The sequence below is a fragment of the Vidua macroura genome, chromosome 25 (genome assembly GCF_024509145.1).
Source record: "Vidua macroura isolate BioBank_ID:100142 chromosome 25, ASM2450914v1, whole genome shotgun sequence".
Classification (NCBI taxonomy): Eukaryota; Metazoa; Chordata; class Aves; order Passeriformes; family Viduidae; genus Vidua; species Vidua macroura.
The window spans coordinates 2,162,038-2,185,702 of NC_071595.1; the positions used below are offsets into that span (position 1 = coordinate 2,162,038).

Genomic DNA, 23,665 nt, shown 5'->3' on the forward strand with positions numbered 1-23,665 from the left:
CTCCCGGGCTGCGCTGGCGGTGGCGGCGGCGACAGCGGCCGTCTCCGGGCAGGTAGGAGGTGGCGGGGGCAAGGGGCTCGGGGGGGACACGCACACACACGAGCGGGGGGCACTGAGGAACCGCAGAGCCCGAGGCACCGGCACGGACCCAGCCCCGGGCACGTCCGTCCCCGCCGGCGGCTGCAGAGCCGCCCCCGCCCCGCCGCATCTTTCGGGGGTGCTCGGGGTGCCCCTCGGTCCCCCACGCTTCTTGCGGGGGTGCCTGGCAATGCCTCTCCGCGGGAGGGACCTTCCCGTGGGAGTGTCCCGGCAATCCGAGGGTGTCCGGTTTGGGGGGAATCCCCCGGAGCCGCCCCACTCCGGGGAGGATTCCCTGGGGGTGCCCAGCCGCCCTTCCGGAGGTGTCCGCTTTGGGGGGGTCCATGCAGAGCCCTCTCGGGGTGCAGAGCCCCCCACGGGTTCCCTCCCCAGCGGCGGGAGCTGCCCCGGGCAGTGGGGAGGGGTCACAGACCCCGGGCATTGGGGGTGGGGGTCGTGCCAGCCCCGGGGGGGACAAAACCGGGGACCCCTGAGTGGGGTGGGACACGCAGATCCTTCCTCGGGCTGCTGGAGCGGGGCTGGAGCCGTGGTGGGGGCGGGGGGGGGGATGGAGAGACCCTGTGGGGTCCCAGCCCCCTGTAACTGAGGGGTCCAGCCCTACCTGGCTGCTCCTCCTGGGGAGTCCTGAGGTCCAAAGGAATCTTTGGGGGTGCTGGGGCCTCTCCCTGCTCTGGATAAGGCAGCTCCAGGCACTGCTGCACCCCGGGCACCCCAGGAGGGTGGCAGTGGGTCAAGGTCACCTCAGAGTGCCCAGGCTGGGGACCTGAGGTGCGTGCCCGGGTGCTGGACACCCTCCCTGGAGCTCCTCGGGGCTGATCCTGCTGGGCTGGGCTGCGCTGAGTCCCCCGGGGCTGGGGGCACCCTGGGGCAGGGACAGAGCCCCGAGCAGGTCTCTGCCACGCCCAGCCCTTCCTGGGGCTCCAGTGCCCGCCGGAGGCATCAAATATTAACGGAGACAGCGGAGGAGCTGAAAATAACCTTCCTCCGAGGGATGTGACCCAGATCCGGCCAGCCCCAAAGCTTGGGCTGGACCCAGAACCGCAGGCACCGCTCTGCCGGGGCCCCCTCCCCTCTTCGGGGCCGCTCTGCCCTGCTGATCCCACCTATATATCACCTATATATTATGCAAATGAGCTATAAGGGCTTATTACGCAAACACGAGGGGGCTGGCGCTGCCTGGCGCTGGGTGGTCCCCGGGGCTGGCCCCGACGGCTCAGAGCGCCCAGCGGGGATGGAGGGAGCAGCATCGGCGTCCGGCCGGGTGTCCGGGGGTTGCCAGCGAGCGCTGCCCCGTCCCTGCACCCTCCTGTAGCGCAGAGGGACCCCCCGAGCCCGGCCAGGCCCCTGCCCCCGCAGCGCTCGTCCCCGCGGGGCGCGTCCCAGCGGAATGGGGAAGCAGAACAGCAAACTCCGCCCGGAGATGCTCCAGGACCTGCGGGAAAACACGGAGTTCTCCGACCTGGAGCTGCAGGGCTGGTACAAGGGTTTCCTGAAGGACTGTCCCTCGGGCATGCTGGACGTGGAGGAGTTCAAGAAGATCTACGCCAACTTCTTCCCCTACGGCGACGCCTCCAAGTTCGCCGAGCACGTTTTCCGCACCTTCGACACCAACGGCGACGGCACCATCGACTTCAGGGAGTTCATCATCGCCCTGAGCGTCACCTCCCGCGGCAAGCTGGAGCAGAAGCTCATGTGGGCCTTCAGCATGTACGACCTGGATGGCAACGGCTACATCAGCCGGGAGGAGATGCTGGAGATCGTGCAGGTACCGGGCTGCCCCGCCCCGCCCCGCCGCGGCTCCGGCCGCGTGCTCCGGGCTGTCGCCGCGCTGGCACGGTGGCTGTCGCCTCCCGGCGTGCGGGTGGGTTGGGGATTTCACCCTGTGGGACCCCCGGGACAGGGTTTTGCAGTAGCAGGGATGAAGCCATTGCTGCCTGCAGGGGTCATTTTATCCTGGAGCATCCAATGTTTAATTTCTGTCCTTCTCTGCCTGGGGGTGTCCCTTTGTCACCCCATCCCGAGACCCTTCCCGTGCTTCCAGGGTGGGCAGTTGTCCCCCAGCACGCCTGGTGGTGTTGGCAAACAGGCAGGAGACGCTTTCCTTGCCCAAATCCCAACCCGGTGATTCTCGTGGCATCTCAGTGGCCAAATCCTCCCTGCAGGAGCAGCTCCAGCCCTGGCTGTGCTGGGAGTTGAAGCCCCCACAGCCCGATCCCATGGGAAGGGTGTCAAAAGCCAGCCCCATTCCCAGGGAAGCAAAGCCCAGAGCTCTGTCCCTGTCCCAGGTGGGCAATGCCAGAACCCTCACCCCTCTCCTTCCCCCAGGCCATCTACAAAATGGTCTCCTCTGTCATGAACATGCCTGAAGACGAATCCACCCCGGAAAAAAGGACGGACAAAATCTTCCGACAGATGGATACTGATAATGATGGTAAATGAGAGGAGCTGCAGGGGATTAGGGAAAGGTCTCATGGCTAAATCCAGGGCTCTCAGAAGGAGCCGCACGCACGCTGATTAAATGGCTCATGTCCCCTGGCCTGGCCCCGCTGGCAGCAGGGGCTCAGGGTGCTGGGCACCCCAGGGTGCTCCTCCCGGGTGGGGTGAGGGATCCATGGGCTGCTCTGGGTGGTCTCTGGTGCTGCGAGGTGGCTGAGCCGTGTCCCCTTCCCCGCAGGGAAGCTCTCGCTGGAGGAGTTCATCAGAGGGGCCAAGAGCGACCCGTCCATCGTGCGCCTGCTGCAGTGTGACCCCAGCGGGGCCATGCAGTTCTGAGCCCCACGGACCCCCACAGCCCCCCCACCACCACCCCCGACCCTGCCGATGGTCACTGTCCCTTGCCCAGCCCCTGCAGTCCCCGCTGTGCCCCCACAGCCCCTCGTGGGATGATACTGGGGTGAGGGGAGCCCAGGGGACAGTCCCCATCCCCGGAGGGCTCCTGCACTGGCTTCGCTGGTGGGAGGATGGAGGCAGGGTCTGCCCTGAGTGAGGACAGTTCCCCCCAGCTCCGGGGCTTGGAGCAGGGGGACAGCCCAGCCTGGTGGGACAGGCTGGTGGCCAAGCCACCGCTGCATCTCCGGCAGGCGCGGGGACACGGCCCAGGGGACAAAACTCCGGTGGCTGGGGGGTCCCCAAAACCCAGCCCCACGTGGAGACACCGCCACGGGCAGGGCTGGATCAGCCCCTTCCCCACGGGCAGGGCTGGGGGAGGTTCGGGGGGGGCCGTGCTTCTGGGCTTTAATACCTGCAGAATAAAGTTTGTGTCAGTGCAGTCCGTGCTGGGAAAGGGGACACGGAGCCCCTGGGGAAAGTTCCTCCCTGCAGGGTCTGGATCCAGCCCAGTTTCATCCCTCGCTGCAGCCCCAGGCAGCCCAAGGCCACGGGATGGGCTCATGCTCCAGGAGATGTGTCCACACATCCTGGGAGGCAGCTGAGTTCTGTCGTGGGGCTGTGCTGGTGCTGGAACAGGGCAGGAATGGCCAGGGCACATCCACAGGGTCATTTATCCCTCAGGCCCTGCTCAGAGCCGGGCAATTTCTCCACTGTCCAGTCTCAGCAAGGCCAGGCACTGCCCGGGGCCAGGGCTCTGCACAGGGGCTTCCTGCAGAGAGACCTGGAAGGCAGAGAGAAGGATGAGAATGGGAGCAGAGGGATGGAAGCCTAGGATCCACAAGTCACCCCTGGGCCCAGCCTGGTCTGTCCCAGCCCTGCAGCAGAGGGGATGGAGCTGAGCCCAGGCAGCAGAAATCACCTTCATCCGGAGCGTCCCACGGCAGCAGCGGCCGAGGCGGAGCAGCTCGAGGGTGAGCAGGAGGCAGCGGATGCTGAAGAAGATCCCCATGGCCTCCAGCAGGAGGGAGATGGCCCAGAGGGACAGCGTGGAGCTCTGGGACACAGGGGGAGCATCAGCCCCCTGCTCGTCCTCCCCCTCCCCTCCCCAACCCAAGGGGCACTCACGTAGACGCGGGTGGGATCGAAGGGACACTCGCGGGACACCGGGGTGAGGGCGCTGTTGGCGATGGAGCAGGGGGCCAGCAGCACCTGGCCCTGGTTGCCCAGGGTGAGCCCGATGGCCACGAGCAGCCCCAGCAGGCAGCACAGGCAGCTCAGGCTGCTGCAGGCGCTCAGGGCCAGCAGCGCCCATTTCTGCAGGAGGGAGAGAAGGGGGTTAGGGGTAGGGGTAGGGTTAGGGGATGTCCCCTCCCCAGGACGGACCCAAGAGAGGGGCTGGGGGGCTGTGCAGGCTCCCTGGAAGGGCTGCACCCCCCGGGTGCTGGGAGGGGGGCTGGGGGTGCTTACGAGGGCAGCAGGGCCGGGGTAACGGGAGAGCAGCAGGGCAGAGACTCCGCAGGAGATGGTCTGCGGGGAAGCACAGGGAGGTCAGCGAGGAGCAGCCCCTGCCCCAGGGACACCGGGCCCCTTTCCCTGCTGCCTTTGTCCCTGGAAGCTCATCCAGGGGGCAGCGCTTCACCTCCCACAGCCTCACCCAGTAACGAGCCCAATTTAATTCCCCAAGAAAGGCTTCTTTCGGGTGGGGAAGGAGAGAGCCAGCAGCGTCCATCCTGCATCCCATCTCCTTCCCACGCTGCAGCCCTCCCCCATCCCTCCCTCACCCCAACCCTCCCCACGTGTCCCCCCCGTGTCCCCAGCCCCGCTGCCGGTGGTACCAGCAGTGCAGCAATGACAGAGGCGCTGTTGGTGACGCCGTAGTGCAGGGAGGTGGCATCGCGGGCGGCGACCACGAAGCGCAGGACGGTGCCGTGGACCAGGGCGCCGGTGATGAAGTTGAGGTGCCCGACGATGAGGAGGATGAGCCCCGTTTTCATCAGCACATTTCGGTGGCTGCTGGGATCGAGGTGGCCTGAGACAAGGGGAGAGGAGGGTGTGGGGTGGCCAGCACCAAGCTGTCCCTACCTGGCACAGGAATGGGGCATTTGGGGACAGCCCCAGAGGACGTGCCCCGTGCTGGCAGGGGGGTGAGGCAGGAGGTGATGTGGAGGCCACCGGTAGCCCAGATATGCAGACCACTGGTCCAGCCAGCTGTCCTGGGGCTGGAGCAAAGGTGTGGGGTCAGTGGCCATGGGGACAGGGTCCCTGTGGGGCTGGGAAGAGCTGGGGCTCCTCGGAGCGACGAGGAAGCTCTGGGAGAGCAGCTGTCCCCAAAGGGCAGCTCCAGGGCTGGGTTCTGGCACCCGGCACTTCGAGGAGTGACTGTGGGGCTGTTCTCCCTCTGGAACCCCCCCTCACAGAGCCATCGCCACCCAGTGCTCAGCCCAGCTCCTTCCCTGACCCCATCGAGTCCCTCAGCTCCTCTTCCTCCCTCCCTGCCTCAGTTTCCCCTGCAGGAGGGCAGAGATAGAGCCCTCCTGTTGTGATCCCCACCCAGAGCCGGACTCACCCACTTGGCACATCTTCACCGGGCCAGGATCAGCCCATCAGAGCCCCTCGATGCCCCGGGGGCCTGCCCTGCCCTCAGCCCCCGGATCCATCGGGTCTGGGTGGGACCAGGACACCGGAGCCACCCGCCTGCTGCTCCAATTCCTGTCAGACCAGCTCCCCGGGACAAAGGGATAACTCCACCTTCTCCTGCGTGTCCCACCCCTGCCCTCCCCTTGCTGCCAAGCCAGCAGCCGTGCCGTGACATGCCGTGCCGTGCCATGCCAAGCCAATTCACCATCCCACGCTTCCTCATCCCCCTCCCCATCCATCCCCACCCCTCCTGCACACCCCAAAGCTGTGGCAGCAGGCTGGGATCCAGCCAGGGATCCCCCAGGCTGAGGGTCTGGGAAGGGGCAGCCCCTGGGGGTGGGACACTGCCGGACCACAGGGCATGGACCAGCACTGCCAGGGAGTGAGGGCAGAGCAGAGGGGTCAGGGCGGGTGGTGACTTCACCAAATGGTGAATCAGAGGAGCTGGTTTGGTGGCCATCACCCTCAGGGAGCTTCCAGGGAAATTCCAGGGACTGGGATGGCAACAGGGCCTTGCTGGGGCTGTGGGGTCCAACAATTTAATTCCAGGGACAACTTTGGTTCCTAGGACTGCTCTGGGGAATGGCGCTGTCCCCAGCTTCCCACCTGAGCCACTGCTCTCAGCATCCTCAGCTCCCACACACCCAGAAGTGCTGGAAATTTGCCCTTTTTTCCCATTCTTCCCCTCCTTGCACCTGTACCCAGCCTTGCTGCACAGGGAGAGGGAGAAATCTCTCCCCTTCCCAAGCCTTTGGGAACAGCATTCACGTGGGCAAAGGCAGATGGTAGATTTCCCTGCAGCTTTGGAAAGGATGAGCTGGATTCAGGTCGAATGACAACCAGAGTCTTTATTCCAAGAGTCCCTTAGGATGGTTGCAGACATACAGACACACGTACATATTTACACTCTTACACACCTCACAGAGTTTGAACCAATAAATTAAAACAAAAAGAGGGCGGTGGGGAATTTATTCTTTGTTTCCTTTCCTTTTTTTTTTTGTTGTTTCTTTTTTTTTTTTCTGTCACGTAAGAAACAGCAACTCCCCGAGGCGAGGCTGGGGGGAGCCAGCTGGAGGATGGCAAACAGAAGCCAACAGGGACACAACCCTGGCCCAGAAGCTGCAGTGACAGGGAGCGTGCTCAGGTCACACTCTGGCTTCGATGCATTCCAGCTGGACCATCTCATCCAGCCGGCAGCCCTCGGCTTGGGCACAGTGGCTCAGGTGGGCACTTGGGCTCTGGGCACCTCTTGCCCTGGGGGTGTGTGGGCAGCCTGCTGCAGTCTGACAGTGGGGGGACTCGCACTCGTCCGAGGTAATGTCCGGCACGTCGTCCGACTGGCTGTCCGAGCTCTCCAGGTCGCTGCGGATGCTCTCGGGCTGGGCCAGGGTGATGTCCCACGTCTGGCTGGCAATGCAGTCCTTTTGCTCACAGCTTTGGTGCTTGCACGTCTGCTCCTGCTTGTCGTCCTCCTCCTCTTCCTCCTCCTCCTCCTCCTCTTCCTCGTTCTCTGCCATCTGGGTGTGGACGTGCAGGGAGTCCTCTGTGCTGCTGCCACTGGTCAGCTGGTAGTGACTGGGTTTGGCTTCGATGTCCACCTGGATCTCCATGTTATTGCACTCCCTGCAGGAACAACCACCCTCACGTTACTGGCAGCAGTTACTGGGTTCAACTGGGCTGTACTGGGAGCATCACACCTCCCAGACACGAGCAAGATGCTGCTCAGCACCCCACAACACACTGCTCTCCTTGAATCCTCCTAAGAGAGCCAAGATCACCCCCAGGCTGAGCCAGGGGCTGAGCTGGGAAAGCTCCAGAGTCCCCTCAAACTGCCAGCACAGCCCCTGAGGGTGCTGGGCTGCAGATCCCCTCCCCAGCCTGCCCCCCACACACGGAGGCTGCTCCCAAACTGTCCCCAGCCCTCCTGCCGCGCTAGGAGAAGGACGGATCCCTGGTGCAAACACAGCCATCCCACCACCCACAGCAGCGCTCACAGAGCGTGCATTTTCCCAGGACGGCCTCCACCAACGCTCCTCTCAGCACTCCACGTCCTCCTACCTGTCCTGGGGGTTGTAGGAGCTGATGATGGAACCAGCCATGGCTCGGGTGCTGGCGTTGTCACTGATGGCCCCCAGACTGACCGAGTCTTTGGGGAAAATCTCCTTCTGGACATCTGCCTGGACTTCCAGCCTGCAGGAAAGAAGAGGATTCCTCAGAAACGCTTCAGGTGCTTTAGGAGCACCAACCCATCCCTGCTCCTCACGGGAACGCAAGAATCCCTGTGAGCTGGCCCAGCTCGGTGTGACAGGAGTTTAACCCCAGTGGTTGCTCTCATTTAGTCTCGTTTTTGTCTCCATTTAGGCAAATCCATTCCGTTTTCCATGACGAAGGTAAAGCCGTGTTTACACCCATGACTCACACGATTCCTGCAAAGAGCTGATTTCCATGGATCTCGCACAGAGCCGTGATTACATCCTGGCTGCCACATCAACACGTGGCTCTAATTACCCAGCAAACTGACTCACAGGCAAGTTAGGAGGAAAACTGTGGTGTAACCTCCTGACTTGGAGAGCCATGACCCTGCCTGCAGAACAGGAAGCATCAAAGCCTCCAGGCTGGGATAACAGGGCTGGAATAGCTTTAAGCAGGGCAGGCAGGAGCTCTGTGCTGTTCCCAATTAAGCTGAAGCATCAGCTCTGTGGTCTCAAGGAGCTCAGTAGGGATCTGTCCTCCTTGAAAGAACTAGACTGGCACAGACTCCAGAAACAGAATCATGGAATGGCTTGGGTTGGAAAGGACCTTAAAGGTCATCCAGTTCCAACCTCCTGCCACGGGCAGGGACACCTTCTCCTAGACCAGGCTGCTCAGAGCCCCATCCAACCTGGTCCTGGAACATCTCCAAGGATGGGGACCCCACAACCTCTCTGGGCAAGCTGTGCCAGTGTCTCCCCACCCTGTGTGGCTCTGGGTTCCAGATCATCCTAGGTGATCTCCTAGACAAACCAAGGCACAAAACCACCATGACACAACCCCCTAGATCAAAGCAGCTTCACTCACACTCCTGGGAAGCTCCCCAAAACAAACCCACTCAACCCACACAGGCCTTGGGATCCCCTCTGCTTTTCCCACAGTCCAGTTACCTGCTGTACTTCCCCTTGCTCCCCGAGAGGACCCCCCCGCTCAGGGTGCCCCCGGACAGGGCAGCGAAGCTGGCAGTCTCGCTGTAGTTGCCCTGGATGACACTGAGCCCATCTGTGGGGCTGCCACTGGTGCTCAGCACACTGGTCAGCCCCTCAATGCTGCTCTCTCCAATGCTGGGGTTCTTCAGGGCTCTCCAGGCATCGGCCACTGCAGGGAAGGAGAGCACAGGGGTTGGAATCGGCAGTGGGAGCGCTCGGCTGCGACGTCTCGTCTCAGGTTTGGGAGACATCAGGACCCCAAAGCATTTCATTACAAGAGGCAAAAACAAGAGCATTTTGCTTCACCCCCTTCCCATCACCAGTTTTTTACCTGTGATGGGTCCATCATCTTCATCAAACTCGATTTTCACCCCCTTTCCGTTGGCTGTGCTGACCCCACAGCCACCACCCCGGCACAGCGAGATGGGCACGACCCCATAGACATAGGCCAGCATGATGGGGACCCCAATTCCTGGAGAGGAGGATGAGCTGGGTTAAGAGGAGCTTTAAGATGTGTTGGGCAGACAGAAAATATTTTTTAGGGACTCTCTCAGTCATGTTTTTGTCGCTTTTAAAGGTTCACAGTTATGCAGAAAGACAGCGGAGGAGCCCTGTGGGCTGAGTGGGGGAACCCCAAGAGCACTGAACCCCCAAGGCATCAGCCACCAAAGCATGACAGGAGACAGCTCTGTGTGACAAGGGACTCCAGGATGGGCTGTGGCACAGCCAACTGGCGCTGCAGACAAGCCCTGTGCTGGCTGTGGGCCAGCTCGAGCACACCAGGATGAGAGACAGCATTGTGCCCAAACCCACACAGAGCTGCACTCTGCAAATTGCCCTTTGGCCACCCCATGGCACAGGGCTGGGCTACCCACTTGTCTCAGTGGCTACTGGGCCAGCAGAAGGGACAGGGCTGAGCCCACTTACCAACACTGACAGCAGCAATGACTGGGGAGGCAATGACAGACAAGGTGACCCCACCAGTAATGGCCAAGTTCCTCTTGTGCTTGGAGGTTTTCTTCCCCTCATACCTGCTGTGGATCTGATGGAAGAAAATGCACCAGGTGAGAACAGCAGACACCCAGGGGACATTAAGAAGTGATTTTACAGCCTTGCCAGCTGCACGAGCCCTTGAAGAACCTCATTTTGAGCACAGATCTCCTCACAGAGCAGACCTAGCAGGAGGGTGTGTGTTGAAGAAAAAGAAGCAACCACAAGTACAGGGCTGATGGGCTCAAAAGGGATTCCTTGGGTGCTCCTGGGTCAAAGCAGAGGTACAAAAGAAATGCAAAATGCATTTGGGAGGACTTGAGCCTGAAGGGCTACCAGGGCTATCAGCCACCACCTTCCCCATGCCCACACAAAGCCCAGGAGATAAGAGAAGCTTTAGAAGAGAAAACTGAATTTGGGTTCTATGACAAGATCCACCCTTTCTATCAGCTCTAAATTTCTGGTCAGGACAGAGAACACCCCAAAAAACCCTTCTGCCCCCACACTCACCTTCCTCCCAACGTACACAGGGATGCCAATGACCATGGCAGGAATGGCAATGCCAGCAATGAGGGAAATGCCCACAGGAGCTCCAATCAACGTGCCCAGCTGCCAGAGAATCTTCTTTTTACGACTCCATGGCTTTTTGCCCCAGAATGTACAGCCAGAGGGGCTTCATGGAAGGGGAAAAAATGGCATTAGCACTCCAGCAATTCCTATAAGCTCCTGAGAATCCCAAGTTCAACTTGCACACGAATAAAACCCAAAATTTAGGAAGCAGGTAGACAACACAAATAAGTTTTCTGTCTTTTTTTTTCCCCCAAAAGGTGAATATCACACTATTGGGCCTATGTTTAATACTCAGTACACCAAGAGGTCTCAAAAGTAATTGTATCAGGAGCTTTGTTTGGTGTGGGAAGAGCATCTGAATGCTGTAGAGTGGGAACAGAGTTCATCTCTTTGGGTCAGAAACAATAAAATTTCGCTGAAGCAGGAGGGTGAAAGTCCAACAGGGGCAGTGAACTCCTCCGCACAGCCTGAGAGAGGCACGTGCTGCTGGCCTGCTCACCTGAGGTAATGCAGATCTGAGATCTCCTTCATGCAGAGCCAGCAGAACTCGCAGCCACACACGGCACACGTCATGTGGTTGCAGCTGCCATCGTTCATCTTGATGATGTAAGCACTGCAGCGTGGGCACGGCTTGATGTCATCAGCTGAGGGGAGGAAACAGGGAATTCAGATGGGATCTCTGCTGTGAGAGTGAGCAGTCAACCAGGGGATTCTCATTAAGGACTGAAATCTTTATTTTCTCTGCAGCAGAGCACCTTTGCTGCTCGCAGGGGGTGGTGTGTCTTTAATTTATCTCAGAGAAGATAATTTTAATGTGACAGACCCCACCAACAGCAGGGACTGGCAACAACAGCCACTTTAAAAAGCTGGTTCTAATCTTGAATGGGATGTATTCCAGAATTCATGCTTAAACACAGGGAACAAGTCATACCTGCCCAGCACAACGAGCCATTACTGAATTGCTCCACGGAGGTGATTCACGGGCCAAGAACAACACAACAACTGGGAGAACAGGCACTGGAGAAACCCCAAACCTGGCTTTTAGGGGACATGGGGCTGCAGCCACACACAGCTGCAGAGGCTGCCCAGGCCCCAGCGTGCTGCTGGCAGAGCAGGATAAGGGGCTTTCATCCCTTCCCTAATTCAGGCATCATCTGATCGTGGTTATGCAATGGCTGTGCCGTGGTTCGGGGCTCTGCTGGCCCCTGCAAAGCTCAGCAAGATGAAATCCAGCTGTGAGCCCGGCTCACACCTTATTAATCACCAGGCTGGATCCAGCATGGCGGGGTGGGGAGAAACCACTGTCTCAAAAACCTCCCTTCCTGTGGCTAAGTGCCCTTCCTGGCAGGGATCTCCCTAACAGGATAGAAAAACTGGGTTTTTCTGCTGGCTGGGGCAGGATCTATGCTGTCCATTCTTAGGGTTCTCTAAACTGGGCCATGTTGGACCTCGGCACACCACTAAGCCACCTCAGAACCACCCACGACAGCTCCACACTGAGTGAATTAATATTTAAACTCCTCACACAGAAGGAAAAACAGGGTATTTTGTTTGGGGGTAGGGCAGGGCTTTAAAAAAATGGCCTCACTGCCCACTTCCAGAGTCAATACAGTTATTCTTAAGGAACACAAACTCAGCAGACACAGCAGCTCCTACCAGGCAGCGGAGGAGTTCTGTGGGTTGGCATTTTTTTGGTACCTGCCATTACCAAGACCTAACAGTGCACAGAGCAGAGCTCCCCACACTCAGCCGGCCATGAAAGCTGCTCTTCACGACCAGGCAACTTTGAAGCTGCAACAGTAAAAAAGTGACTGCTTGTTCAGGGTTTAGATCAGCAAAAAGGCAAGAACATCCAAGATCAAAAGAGCCACAAGCAGAGCTGGGGCTGATGAGGGGAGTTGCCGTGACACAAAAGGACCCAAAGCACATCATCACCTACTGATCTCTTTGGTGCTGCTGGAAGAGATCAGATGTGTTCTAACACACATCAGGAGGAGGGGAAATGACTCTTGAGTTTCAAAGCTGCAGGAGACACTCAGGCTTTGAGGGGAGGAGGTTTTCACAGACCTGCAGCTTCCTCATCACACACACACACACAGAGCCAAGCAACCAAAAAATCAGGGTGTGACTCTTGGGGCTGTCCTGTGCAGGGCGAGGAGTTAGCCTAGTGGGTCTCTCTGAACTTGGGATATTTTGTGAAAAATGGGTAAATCCATACCCGGCCCGGACTCCTGTCCGTAGCTGAGGCCCGACGTGTGCTTGGTCCGTACCCGCAGGGTCTGTGCCCGCTGCTGCCGGGCCATGTCGCAGGTTTGGTTGGGGTGCCATATCTGCTTGCAGTGGTAGCAGAACTCTGTCTGGCAGCCGTCCCTCTCGCAGGTCAGCTTGGGGCAGCTGGCACAGCCGTAGGCGATCACCGCGTACCTGCGGGCAGGAATTAAAACACAGAGTTACCAGGTGAGAGCCCTTTCATTCAGACACCCGGAGCCACCAGCCCACCTCCCCCATCTCATTCCTGATCACTGCTACAGCAGCCTCCACACCAGACACATTCCTGCGCTCTGCAGGGCCTGAAATTAAGCAGTGCTAATTGGGTTATTCAGGGCAGGGACCTTTCATGCAGGCAGCTTGAGATGCTGAGTTGTTTTCTCCTCAGTAACTGCTGGCAGTTCTCACTGGCAACTCACACAGGGCAGATTTGTCTGGCCCAGTGTGCCCAGCTAACTCCTTGCTGTTTCCTCCCAGGATGGGCTCTGGCTGCTCTTTCCAGGCACACACATCCCTCATTTCCTTAGGACAGACCTATGGGTGGATGCTGCATGGTCCAGAGGAGTCTAGGAAAGCTGAGCTTGTCCTCAGCACTTCTATCAACTGAATGATTCTAAAAAAAGTGGAACAACAGTTCCATACGTAGCTAAGTCAACAAGCACTCTCTTGAGGATCTCTTCAGAGCTTTCTTTTCCAAAGAGTGGTGAAGAACAATGCTCTGCCTTTGGAACCAAAGCCAAAATTGGAGAAAAATAATCAACTGTGCAAGACAGAGAGGCCAAGCTCAACCAGCTCACTGTGACAGTAGTGTGACACACCCAGAAGGAAGTGTCCCGTGTACACAGAAGCCTAAGCAGCATCACCAAGCAGTGCTGCAGAAATCTGACTGACAGTCACTGAGGATGAGGCTGTTTCCATTGGCAGGGGCTGACATGAGCAATCCCAGAAGTGCCTTCCCAGTCCTGCAACACCCATATGGCAAAAAGGGTATTTTTGTTAGTGGTCAGAAGAGAATAACTCCTATTTAAGGTTTCATATTTAGAGCTTGTGTGGCTCGAGTTGTATTTGCCTCTTCTTCTCTGAGGCAGCAGCGTGAGAACCACTGAATGTGTCATACCACAATGATTCACATCCCGTGGGAGTTTGAGCAACTTCATCCTGCCAGGCTACGACAGCATCGCCAAAGAAACAACATCTGAGGGCTGGCAGGCACGACTGCAGCTCTACCTGTGCATCCACACACCTGCACCTGAGCCCAGCAGGAGGAGAGATGGGAAAAACCCATCCCTGGAAGTATCCCAGCCCATGAGTGGATGAATTTTAAGGTCCTTTTCACCAAACCACTCTGTTCCCATATGATAATTCTGTGATGCAAATGGCCCAGGGTGTTGGGAGGGATGAATTTGATTCCTGTGCACCCTTGTCTAAGGAATATTCCACTAAATTTCCTCACCCTGCCACTACCCCCCGGCCTGCCCTTGGCAAAACAGAAAGGAAAAGCTTCATCTGCCCAGCTGTGTTGTGACACTGCTATTTCAAACCATAACAGCAGCCTAGGAGAGCACAGTGTAATATATTAAGCACACTCTAAATTAACTCCTCGCTCAAAATGTTGGGTTTTTTTAAACACTCAAGAAATTAAAATCATCAGCATTTATATTTTATTGCTGGAGCTGAAATGACAAATATCATGCACGAGCCCACAGCTGTGGGGAAAGAAGCTCCAGGACTGTCTAGTGGGGAAAGAAATAACACATCTCCATGGCAAGGTCAACTAGAAAGTGGGTTTTGAAGTGAAATGCTGAGGAATAGTCATGGCAGGACTGGGATGGACAGTGGTTCTCCTCTTCCACTGACCTCTGACATATTGCTGGCTTAAATGGCCATTTTCAGGCTCCATCCCTTTAGATAAGAAGAGAAACTGAGCTCTCCTCCCTGAGTTTTCCCCAGAAAGAATGTGAGTGTCTTCCTGAGACCCCAGGAATGGCACAGCTCTGCTTCCAGCCCCCTCCTCGGATGGCCGTGAGTTTCCTCCATCCCTCCTCCTGCCCATTCACGGATCTCAGCCCACACACCTCCGTTTTCTTCAAAGGTTCTGTTTTTCTCCCAAGCTTTTGGGAAGGCTGCAGTGTGACAAACACTAGACAGCGATACCACCTGACTGTAGCAAAGGGAAAAAAAAAAAACAAACAAAAACAACAAAAAAAAAACCAAACCCGGAGCTGCAAACACAGAAAATGATTTGTTTTGCGATTGATGGTGCATCAATTGACCAGGGTTTCCATGGCAACACGCACCGGTGTCGAGTTGTTCTCCTCCTCCTCCCCCCGGCAGCACAGCCAGGCTCTTTCATTTAGGAAACGCTGCGAGGAAGGCACAGGATGTTTTTAGGGACCTGTCACAGCCCCTTGATGCCGTCAGCTCGGTGGGGGTGACCACCCAATGACACCCCAGCCCTCGTGGGGTACCTCGGTGGCACTGGTAGTGATACAACTTGCAGCATTTTTGTTGTAATTTCACGGAGGGGTTTTGTTCGCCTGTGCCCAGGGGGAGGGGAATTGAAGTTTCTCTTCAAAAGCCCGGGTGAGCTGAACATCAACAGATTGGGAGGAGCCAGAAGAAACAGAGGAAATAAACGGACATCAACAAACATCACCCCCTGGTGAGGCTGGAGACACCTGGTCTGGGAAAAGATCGATAAGAGAACCAAAGAATGAGGGCCGAATTAGCATCGAGGGGATCGATAACCAATAGGAGATCGAATCATTGTGTAATTTAAGACCAAGGAACGTGAAATTTCTTTGAGGTTTTTAATGTATAAATATGTGAAAAGTCTGGTAAAGAACCAGGTGGGATGAAAGGATTTTCACTGCACCAGCCAGGCATGTGTGGATGAAATGATTTCTGTTGCACATCTCGGCCAGAATAAAGGAATGCCTCGATTCTCTGACACTGAAGTGACGTTGCTGGCGAGTTTCAGTTCGGGTGACAGTGGTGGGTGACATTCAGTGCCAAACATCACTCTGCCGTGCCCCCAGCCCTGCGCTCTGTACTACTCCGGCACTACTGCAGCGGGGAAAGCCCGCTGTAAATAATTCATACCCTGATTTTACATAAGCACAGCCACACAAGCTCTGCTGGGAAGAATGAATAGGGTGATTAATTCCTCTCCCTGCCGGAGGGCTGATTCCAACAGCCTTTGTTCGAGCGCTACAGACACACCAGCAGCGCCGGTCCACTAGAGCTGTCTCCAACATCTCCAACAGCCCCGGGCTCGCTTCTTGCTCTTCTGGGCAGCTGGGAGGAGGATGCCAGCATGTCGCCTGGCTCATCCTGCTCGCCGACTAACCAGGGAGGAGGCTTTCGCTCGGAGAAAGAGCCGTGTGTGACACCAGCCTGCCCAAGCCCCCCCAGAGGAAGGGATCAGGCTCCAAGCTGCCTTGCTGTCACAGAGGCAACGCCCTCCGGGGAGGCTGGCTCCTTCCAACCAGCCAGCCCAGGTGACGCCGCTGCTTGTACACCTTATCCTGGGCACAGATAACACCACAACAGGCAAGGAGCTGACATTCGGTGAGCAGGAACCGGATTTTCTCCAGCCGGTTACCAGCAGAGGCATTCCCTCCGTGGCTGCTCTATCTCCCTGATCTTATCCCCAGCAGCTGCTGAAATATCGAGATCTTGCACTTGATTTGGCTTCAGAAAGGAACAAAGGTGTTGTTTGCTGTTAACTTCACCCTCTGAAGGAACAAGCCCTTATACAGGATGCTCAAGAGGCCGTGAAATGGGTAACCTGAGCCAGGTTCACTGATTTGCATAGGATGCCTATTACAAGGCTCTGATTAAATCTTCACAATCCTCCCACCACCTTTTCCATTCCGACTACTAGGTCAGACTTTCCTTTCATGTTCTTGCTACCCAGAATTGCCATCCAAGCTGAGTTGTAGCTCAACTTCACAGCACTTCTCTTAAGTTCCCCGACCAAGCCCTCTTCCAGGCAGCTTTGGGTCACACCCAAAACAGAAACCTAACAGAGCTCGTTTAAAAGAAAAAGGAAGAGAAAATGAAAGCAACACGTTCATCACTACACAGTCATCAGGCTTGGCTGGGCTGACTTCTGGACAGACATTTCCTCACTTGGGCATCGGACAGTGAGTCAACATCACTCCTCTCTGCTGTGTATTCATGTCCTCACTGGGAAAAAGTGACTGGTTACAGTCCCTGTCCCTTCTTCCCCACTACTGGAGGCTGCAGCGTTGTCCCCATGCACTGTCCCCAGGACTGGCAGTGAAACACACAGCTGGGAAAATCCACACTTAACCATTTGTGCAGAAAAAAAGGTTTCTGTTATATTAGGGAAGCAATGGCTCTGCTAAAACCCCCTTCAAGTCATATCACTCCTGCCCGATTTGTCTGTGTTTTCATAATCCCCAAGGTCAAATCCTGGAGCTCTTGAGGGATAATGGAGATACATGGAATTTTGGTACCCAAGGCCTATCAGCTGTCCTGAAGAGACTGCAGATAAGCAAAGAACCCCTGCAGCGAGGGCTCCCCATGGGACACAGCAGGACCAGAAGTGTACCAGCAGCAGCACCCCACCGAGGGTGAGCCACCCCTCCCTGTGCTGTCCTGGGACCCACGTGGGCACGGGCAGGACAGTGAGTCCCAAGGGCATCCCAGCTGGGATGCCATCCGCAGGACCTGCTGGGGATAGGCAGCAACCCGCAGCGGGTTCCACTTCACCCAGCTATCCCAGCACGTGTAGGGGACAGGCAGCATCCCTCCAGGGCGGGGGTCTACCTTCCCCAGGACGCCCCAGGACAGACAGATGGGGCAGCACCCTAAGGAGACAGCAGGTTTCCCCTGCCAAGCTGTCCCACGATGGAAAGGACAGAAGTCTCCCCCTCCACACGGTGTCCCGGGATGGAGGGGACAGCGGTTCCCCACTCCCCAAGGGCTCCCAGCGTGGAGAGACCAGCAGGTTCCCCGCTGCTCGGGCTGTCCCAGCACGGAGTGGCAGCATCCCACCGCCACCCCTTGTCTCCCGCAGCACTCACCCGCAGTCGGGGGCCGGACACCAGCGGCAGTCGGGGTCGGCGGCCAGGCAGCGGCGCAGCATGAACTCCTCGTACTTGGCGACGAGGTGCGGGGAGTCGCGGAGCAGGCGGCGGATGTCGGCGGGGTTGAGGCGCTCGCTGCACTCGGGGCAGCAGATGTTGACGCGGGACTCGGTGATCTCGATGCGCAGGTACTGCCGCAGGCAGGCCCCGCACGACCGGTGCGGGCACGACAGCAGCCGCGGCGCGTTCTCCGCCGGCTGCCGCACCAGGCACAGCGGGCACTCCAGCTCCTCCTCGCCCTCCGGGACCACCGGAGCCTCCTCGGGGGGCGGCGGCGGCGGCGGGGGTGGTGGCGGGGCCGGCGGGGCGGCGGGGGGCGGCGGCGGGGCGGCCGGGGGCGGCTCGGCCTTGGCGCGGCGGCGGCCGCCCGCGGCGGAGGCGGCGGCGGCGGAGAAGACGCTCTGGAACGAGAGGCGGCGGCGGCGGCCGGGCTTGGGGCACTTGGCGGCGGCCGAGTGGATGGATGAGGAGCGCGGCGACTCGGAGTCCCGCTCGGAGCCCATGGCGGCGAGGTTAGCTCGGCGGTATCACCGGCGGCGGGGTCCGAGGTGGAGGCAGCGGATCAGTCCGGGGGCTCCGGGCGCCGCGTCCCGCCGGGCGCTGCCTCGGCCGCGCTGTAACGAAAGCGGCGCCGGGGCCGGGTGAGTGCGGCCCCGCCTCGTCCCGCCCCGCACCGGGCGCGGCCGCCGCCGCCATTTCGGTTGTGGGCACCGCCCCCGGGCAGTCCCGGAGCCTGCGGTGCCCGTCCGTGTGCCCGTTCCGCAGCTGCGGTGCCTGTAAGTGGCTCTGAAGCGTCTCAGCGAGCTGAGCCTCCGCTCTGCTTCTGGGCTCCCCTCAGCCCCTCCATCTCCCCTCAGCGCCATTGCTCCCCTCAGCCCCTCCATCTCCCCTCAGCGCCATTGCTCCCCTCAGCCCCTCCATCTCCCCTCAGCGCCATTGCTCCCCTCAGCCCCTCCATCTCCCCTTAGCGCCATTGCTCCCCTCAGCCCCTCCATCTCCCCTTAGCGCCATTGCTCCCCTCAGCCCCTCCATCTCCCCTCAGCACCATTGCTCCCCTCAGCCCCTGCCTCCCTTCAGTGCCATTGATCCTCTCAGCCCCTGCTCTCCTCAGCACCATTGCTCCCTTTAGTGCCTTCATCTGCCCTCAGCGCCATTGCTCCCCTCAGTGCCATTGTTCCCTTCAGTGCCTCCATCTCCCCTCAGCACCACTGCTCCCTTTAGTGCCTTCATCTGCCCTCAGCGCCATTGTTCCTTTCAGTGCCTCCATCTGCCCTCAGCGCCATTGCTCCCTCAGCGCCATTGTTCCCTTCAGTGCCTCCATCTCCCCTCAGCACCATTGCTCCCTTCAGTGCCTCCATCTGCCCTCAGCACCATTGCTCCCTTCAGTGCCTCCATCTCCCCTCAGCACCATTGCTCCCTTCAGTGCCTCCATCTCCCCTCAGCACCATTGCTCCCTTTAGTACCTCCATCTGCCCTCAGCTCCATTGCTCCCTTTAGTGCCTCCATCTGCCCTCAGCACCATTGCTCCCCTCAGTGCCCGACTCTCCTCAGCCTCCTGGTTCTGTCAGCACCCCTGGTTCCCCTCAGTGCCCCCATGTCTCCCTTCAGCTCCCCATTTCCCCTCAGCGCCCTGGCTCCTTGCAACACCCGGCTCCCCTCAGTTCCTGGGTCCCCTCAACGCTCTCATTTTCCCCTCAGCACCCTGATTCCCTCAATGTTTGGACAACACTCTCAGGCACATGGTGACATTCATGGGGTGTCCTGCATAAGGCCAGGAGTTGGACTCGATGATTCTGATGGGTTCTTTCCGACTTGGCTTATTCTATGATTCTCCTTTCAGCTCTACATCTTCTCCTCAACATCCCTTACTCAGCACTGCCATGGCTGCCTCACCCAGGGCTTGGAATAGGGGAAATCTTCTGGCTGGATTGTGCAGAAAAAAAAGGTTCCTATTTATAAAAACCCTGGGGCAGTTTGCTTTTTAACATCTCTCGTTGGAGAGGGGTGTCTGTAACCTCAGGAGCTCCCTCTAAATCCATCCATCCCAGTGGACCACCTTGTCCCCCGCTGTGTGTCCCTCCTTGATAACATTTCTGAGGATCATGTAAGAATTTACTCAGCTTGGAACTCCTCCCCGAGTGCCAGGTTTAGAGGAACTGAAACTACAACCCACATTCTCACTGCACTCATGCAGAAAGTTAAAAGCCTTCGTTTCCTTCCAGGGTTCCCCCATGCCCAGAGGGGTCTGCCAGCCTCACATCCCATCCAAAGGCAGATAAACTAACAGGAAGGATGCTGCTTCTTATTATGCAGAGGAGGTGAAGCAGAAAGATCTGCTGTGTCTACGAAGAGCCTCTTAAATCAGCACAGAAGGAGCTGCCTTGCCTTAGACTGTCAGCTCTGACTGGACAGACTGTGGTTATTCATGTGACAAGTGTGGCTCCATCACTGTCTCCCAGCTATCACCATTCCTGAAATCATCTCCCTCAGCAAAGCCTGTTTGCTTGATTATTATTACCGAGATCCTTCTGAGAGCTGGGATGGGAACAAGGAACCAGGATTTCGGTGCTGGTGCTGCTGGATTGCTGTAGGCAAAGACCCCAGATCGGGGATAATGATGACACTTCCCTGTCTGATGGGCGAATGAAGGCACAGAAGGAGTAAATCACCTGCACAAATGAAGCATCCTCCTCTCCTAAATGCCCTGCAGCAATCCTGCTTTTCCCTGTGCTCCTTCTCCCTAATTCTGTGCCTGCCATACACCCTCCCTTACTACTTATCCCAAGACATCTGCTACACCCAAGTCCTTCCCCAGAGATTGCATTCCCCAGACATTTGTCAGCTCTTTACATTCCTGCCACAGCACACAGGGCTTTGGACCAGCTGGAAGTTTTGGACCACACTTAGGTTTGGCCTCAGACTGGTAAATTCCTGCCTGGGATCAAAAAACCCTGTTAATTAGCAAGTTAATTTGGCAAGGGCCAAACAGCTCTGCTCCAAGAGAAACAGGGATGCTTCCAGGGTGTCTGTGGAGCACATTTTCCCTGAACAGTGAGTTGCTGAGCTGTGGTCCTTGGGCAGGCATGAAGATTTCCCTGATACTTTGTGGTATGGAGCTCCCAGAGGAAAATGACCCTTTTCCTTGGGAAAGGAGGGCCAGATGAAGAAGGGAGAGATGTTATATTGGTGTAAAACGAGATTATATTGAAAATAACTACTTCTGTCTTGAGACAAGCCAGGTATGAGGCATCTTCAAATGGCTGTCGCTGCCCATCTGTAGCAGAGACTGTCTTGCTTTGATGATTTCACTAGAAAAATCACACTCTTGACTGAAATAGAGAAACCTCAACAGGAGTTGTGTGGGACGGATCTCCCAGACAGCGCTCTGTCAGCTCAGCCCTACGTCCTCTGCAGCGCAGAAGCAGACTCTAACTAATTGTGGGAAGGTTTCAGCTCAAAAGCTAATGTGAGACAGGCCTGAATTACCAGTAGTGCAGACACAGAGAGACAGAGAGCAAAACCATCTGGAGCTCCTGGGAAAGGATGGGCTGATGGGGCAGAAATGACTCTTCACTGCCTTATATGAGGAATCACGATATCAGCAAGGCTGGGGGAGGCCAGGGTAAATCCAAGTGACTTCAGAGCCATCTTCCCTCCTCCCAAGCTGTGCAGAGCTCTTGCCAGTGGTTATACATTTGAGGGAACTCAGTGCTTTTATGGAGCTGTGAGACAGATTTTCAACTGTCCGGACCCCGCTGTGGTCCAGACATCCAAGCTACTTAAGAACAAGTTCTCTATGGCTGAGGTGTTTTTCCATGGCGAGTTTCCACAGCCCTTGCCAGGAGCAAAGGCTCCTGCTCAGTGTGTTCCTGACTAGCAGTTTGAACCCGGTAGTTTGTTTTGATTCAAAAAAAAAAACCAAAAAAAACCAAACAACCACTCCAAGACAAACAGCCAGGAACTGGAAGCAGAGGGCAGGAAAGCAAGCTGCCAGGGAGGAAAGAGGCTGATTGGGAAGGCACCGGATTGGGAGTGAGATCAGATCAGCCCCTCCCAGGAGCTGCGGGGAAGCTGCCTGACCGTTAAACTGGGGGATATTTGAAAAGATAAACCCAAACCAAACAAACAAAAAAGATACAGAAGGCGGGGGCGTGGAGGGGGATTCAAACGCTGCAGCGAATCATTCTGCAAATCCCAGCTCCAATAGGCAAATTTGCTTTTGCTTACGCTGGCAGAAAGCTGGAAGATTGCTGACTTCCGACCCCGCTGGATTTGGCACAGGCGACTTTTAAAGCTGCCTGAAAGCGCTGTATCCCGTAGGAAGGCTTTGTCCAGGGAGAAGGATTTGTCCAGACACCGGTTGGAGCCACCCCACACTGCCCAGTGCCGTTCCCAGCCTGGATGGAGCCACTGGGGGACGCTGAGCTGGGCTGGACCTGCTTTTGGGAGGTATTTCTCTTTCCTGAGAAATACTCTCGTCACCCACACCCCAAAAACCCCCTGCAAAGCAGAGTGACAGCTCTGTCACTGTCGAGGAGGAAGCGCCTCTGGTGATGTAATGAAAATTCCCCTTGGTAATTCAGAGAGTGAAAGCAGAGGCTGGGCTGCTGGGAAGGGATTGTGAAAGTCAGACTGCATGGAGGAACTGGGGTGTGCCTGGCCGGGAATATTGCTGCGGTGGGACACGCAGGAGGCACGTCGGTTTGGGTTTGCAGCCGATGAAATTGAAATTCCAGCTCCTACCACATCCCTTTTGCCCACCTTTCCCCCACTTCCTGGTGACCCAAATATCACAGGTATGGGAAATACCTGCCTGGTGCTCTTCTCCCTTGGCCTGCAGGACACAGGGGGTGTTGAATCAGCTATTTCAGGACACACAAAGATGCAACCTGCCTTAAACCTCTGGAATGCAGGCACTGATGTGTGAACCCCTCCCTAGCACTGACTCTTTTCTCTTAGAAGTCTTGTGGGTCTCCTCAGGGTTTCTCCCACTTTTCCCAGGCAAGGATGGGGGGGTTATTCAAGGGGGACAGGCTGCATTGCAGAGCAGATGGAGTTTAGAGAAAACCCAGCTCGTGTTGCTGCTTGCTGATGAAATGCGGGAAGGAGGGGAGCAGCTTTACACCAGGAATTCTTCCTTGTTTTTGCACAGGGACACTCGAGAATGACTCAGCTCTGGTTTTGCTGGGCAGGCTGGGACCTTTGGCCTTATTAAGGTGGGACAGCCAGGGCTGTTAAAGGGATCCAGGTGCCTCATGATGCCAAAATACAGATGGCAGTTTCAGGGGTCTCTCTGCTGAGGACCCACCTGAGATGTGCTGCACTCACGGCATCTGGAGGAAGATGAGAGGGAAGACAGATTTAAGTAGCACAGAGGTAGTTTTAAACCTCTCAGAAGTGCAGTGTGAGGTGTCCCCCCAGCTCCCTGCCCTGGAGAGTTGTGCCAGGGGCACGTCGGCTTCCCTGCTCCTCTTTTAGGGGTCCCAGCTCCAGAGCAGGGATGTCAATCTCAGCTTGCCCGAGGCATTCGGCGAGGCTTAACCCCGAGAGCCCGGAGCTGTGCAGCGAGGGACGCTGAACGTTCAGGGGGAGCAGCTGTGATTGCAAGAACTGAAGCTCATCGGGGTCATTTTCTGCCAGGGCCTCGGGGAAGCACTGGGTCGTAGTGACATGCACTGTGATCGTTTGTCAGATGGAGATGTCATTAACAGCCGCTATTGTCTCTCTAGGGAAGACACCCGTGGCTGGGGAGGGCTCTCCCCAGTGTGCACATCTCTGCCTCTATCCAGTTAGTTCGTGTTCTGTTTGCCTCTCCTGGTCCCCTGAGATGTGTTCAGGGAAGGAAGGAGATGATTGTGCTTGACTCCTCTTTTCTGTGCTGGACTTAACAAGGATTGACATTCTTCTAAATGAAGAGGAAGAGGCAGGAGATGGGAGCCTTGGGATCAGAAATGCAAGGCTCTTCCAAGAGGATTT

The 23,665-nt window shown here is 57.2% G+C and overlaps 4 protein-coding genes across 6 annotated transcripts in view; 2 read left to right on the forward strand and 2 right to left on the reverse strand.

Annotated features, from left to right (window-relative positions):
* Positions 1-3,368, forward strand: HPCA (hippocalcin). Its single transcript, XM_053998795.1, has 4 exons — positions 1-52; positions 1,412-1,864; positions 2,425-2,530; positions 2,774-3,368. Exons 2-4 carry the CDS (start codon positions 1,487-1,489, stop codon positions 2,869-2,871), a joined length of 582 nt encoding a protein of 193 aa, XP_053854770.1. The 5' UTR covers positions 1-52; positions 1,412-1,486; the 3' UTR covers positions 2,872-3,368.
* TMEM54 (transmembrane protein 54) lies at positions 3,352-5,615 on the reverse strand. Of its 2 annotated transcripts, XM_053998791.1 has the most exons (6): positions 5,495-5,615; positions 4,764-4,957; positions 4,396-4,455; positions 4,054-4,242; positions 3,848-3,982; positions 3,352-3,709 (listed from the first exon to the last, which is right to left on the reverse strand). In XM_053998791.1, the coding sequence occupies exons 1-6, from the start codon at positions 5,505-5,507 to the stop codon at positions 3,617-3,619; spliced, it is 684 nt and encodes a 227-aa protein (XP_053854766.1). In that variant the 5' UTR covers positions 5,508-5,615; the 3' UTR covers positions 3,352-3,616. The 2 variants fall into 2 exon arrangements, with proteins under 2 accessions (XP_053854766.1, XP_053854765.1); XM_053998790.1 differs by having other exon boundaries at positions 3,352-3,982.
* A 778-nt stretch (positions 5,616-6,393) lies between these two features.
* RNF19B (ring finger protein 19B) lies at positions 6,394-18,203 on the reverse strand. Its single transcript, XM_053998781.1, has 9 exons — positions 17,627-18,203; positions 12,523-12,728; positions 10,804-10,948; positions 10,245-10,407; positions 9,672-9,786; positions 9,076-9,216; positions 8,706-8,913; positions 7,624-7,755; positions 6,394-7,188 (listed from the first exon to the last, which is right to left on the reverse strand). Exons 1-9 carry the CDS (start codon positions 18,190-18,192, stop codon positions 6,711-6,713), a joined length of 2,154 nt encoding a protein of 717 aa, XP_053854756.1. The 5' UTR covers positions 18,193-18,203; the 3' UTR covers positions 6,394-6,710.
* Positions 18,204-18,296: 93 nt separating this feature from the next.
* The window catches only part of AZIN2 (antizyme inhibitor 2), a 30,378-nt gene continuing 25,009 nt past the window's right edge, over positions 18,297-23,665 (forward strand). The window contains exon 1 of one of the 2 annotated variants that reach the window (XM_053998788.1): positions 18,297-18,465. The gene's annotated coding sequence lies outside the window, so the exon portion shown is untranslated. Of the gene's footprint in view, positions 18,466-21,668; positions 22,139-23,665 lie in introns of those variants that run through there. The other variant, XM_053998787.1, reaches the window with a different exon arrangement.

What these genes read in the sequence shown, in the direction of transcription:
- HPCA (XM_053998795.1), top strand. Translation starts at nt 1,487, where the DNA reads ATGGGGAAGCAGAACAGCAAACTCCGCCCGGAGATGCTCCAGGACCTG. An exon ending in AGATGCTGGAGATCGTGCAG is followed by an intron (nt 1,865 to 2,424) that starts GTACCGGGCTGC and finishes TCCTTCCCCCAG; the next exon opens with GCCATCTACAAAATGGTCTC. An exon ending in GATGGATACTGATAATGATG is followed by an intron (nt 2,531 to 2,773) that starts GTAAATGAGAGG and finishes CCTTCCCCGCAG; the next exon opens with GGAAGCTCTCGCTGGAGGAG.
- TMEM54 (XM_053998790.1), bottom strand. An exon ending in CTGTCATTGCTGCACTGCTG is followed by an intron (nt 4,456 to 4,763) that starts GTACCACCGGCA and finishes GCTTCCCCGCAG; the next exon opens with ACCATCTCCTGCGGAGTCTC. An exon ending in ACCCCGGCCCTGCTGCCCTC is followed by an intron (nt 4,243 to 4,395) that starts GTAAGCACCCCC and finishes TCCCTCCTGCAG; the next exon opens with AAATGGGCGCTGCTGGCCCT.
- RNF19B (XM_053998781.1), bottom strand. Translation starts at nt 18,192, where the DNA reads ATGGGCTCCGAGCGGGACTCCGAGTCGCCGCGCTCCTCATCCATCCAC. An exon ending in TGTCCGGCCCCCGACTGCGG is followed by an intron (nt 12,729 to 17,626) that starts GTGAGTGCTGCG and finishes TCCTGCCCGCAG; the next exon opens with GTACGCGGTGATCGCCTACG. An exon ending in CATTGCTGCTGTCAGTGTTG is followed by an intron (nt 9,217 to 9,671) that starts GTAAGTGGGCTC and finishes CCTCCTCTCCAG; the next exon opens with GAATTGGGGTCCCCATCATG.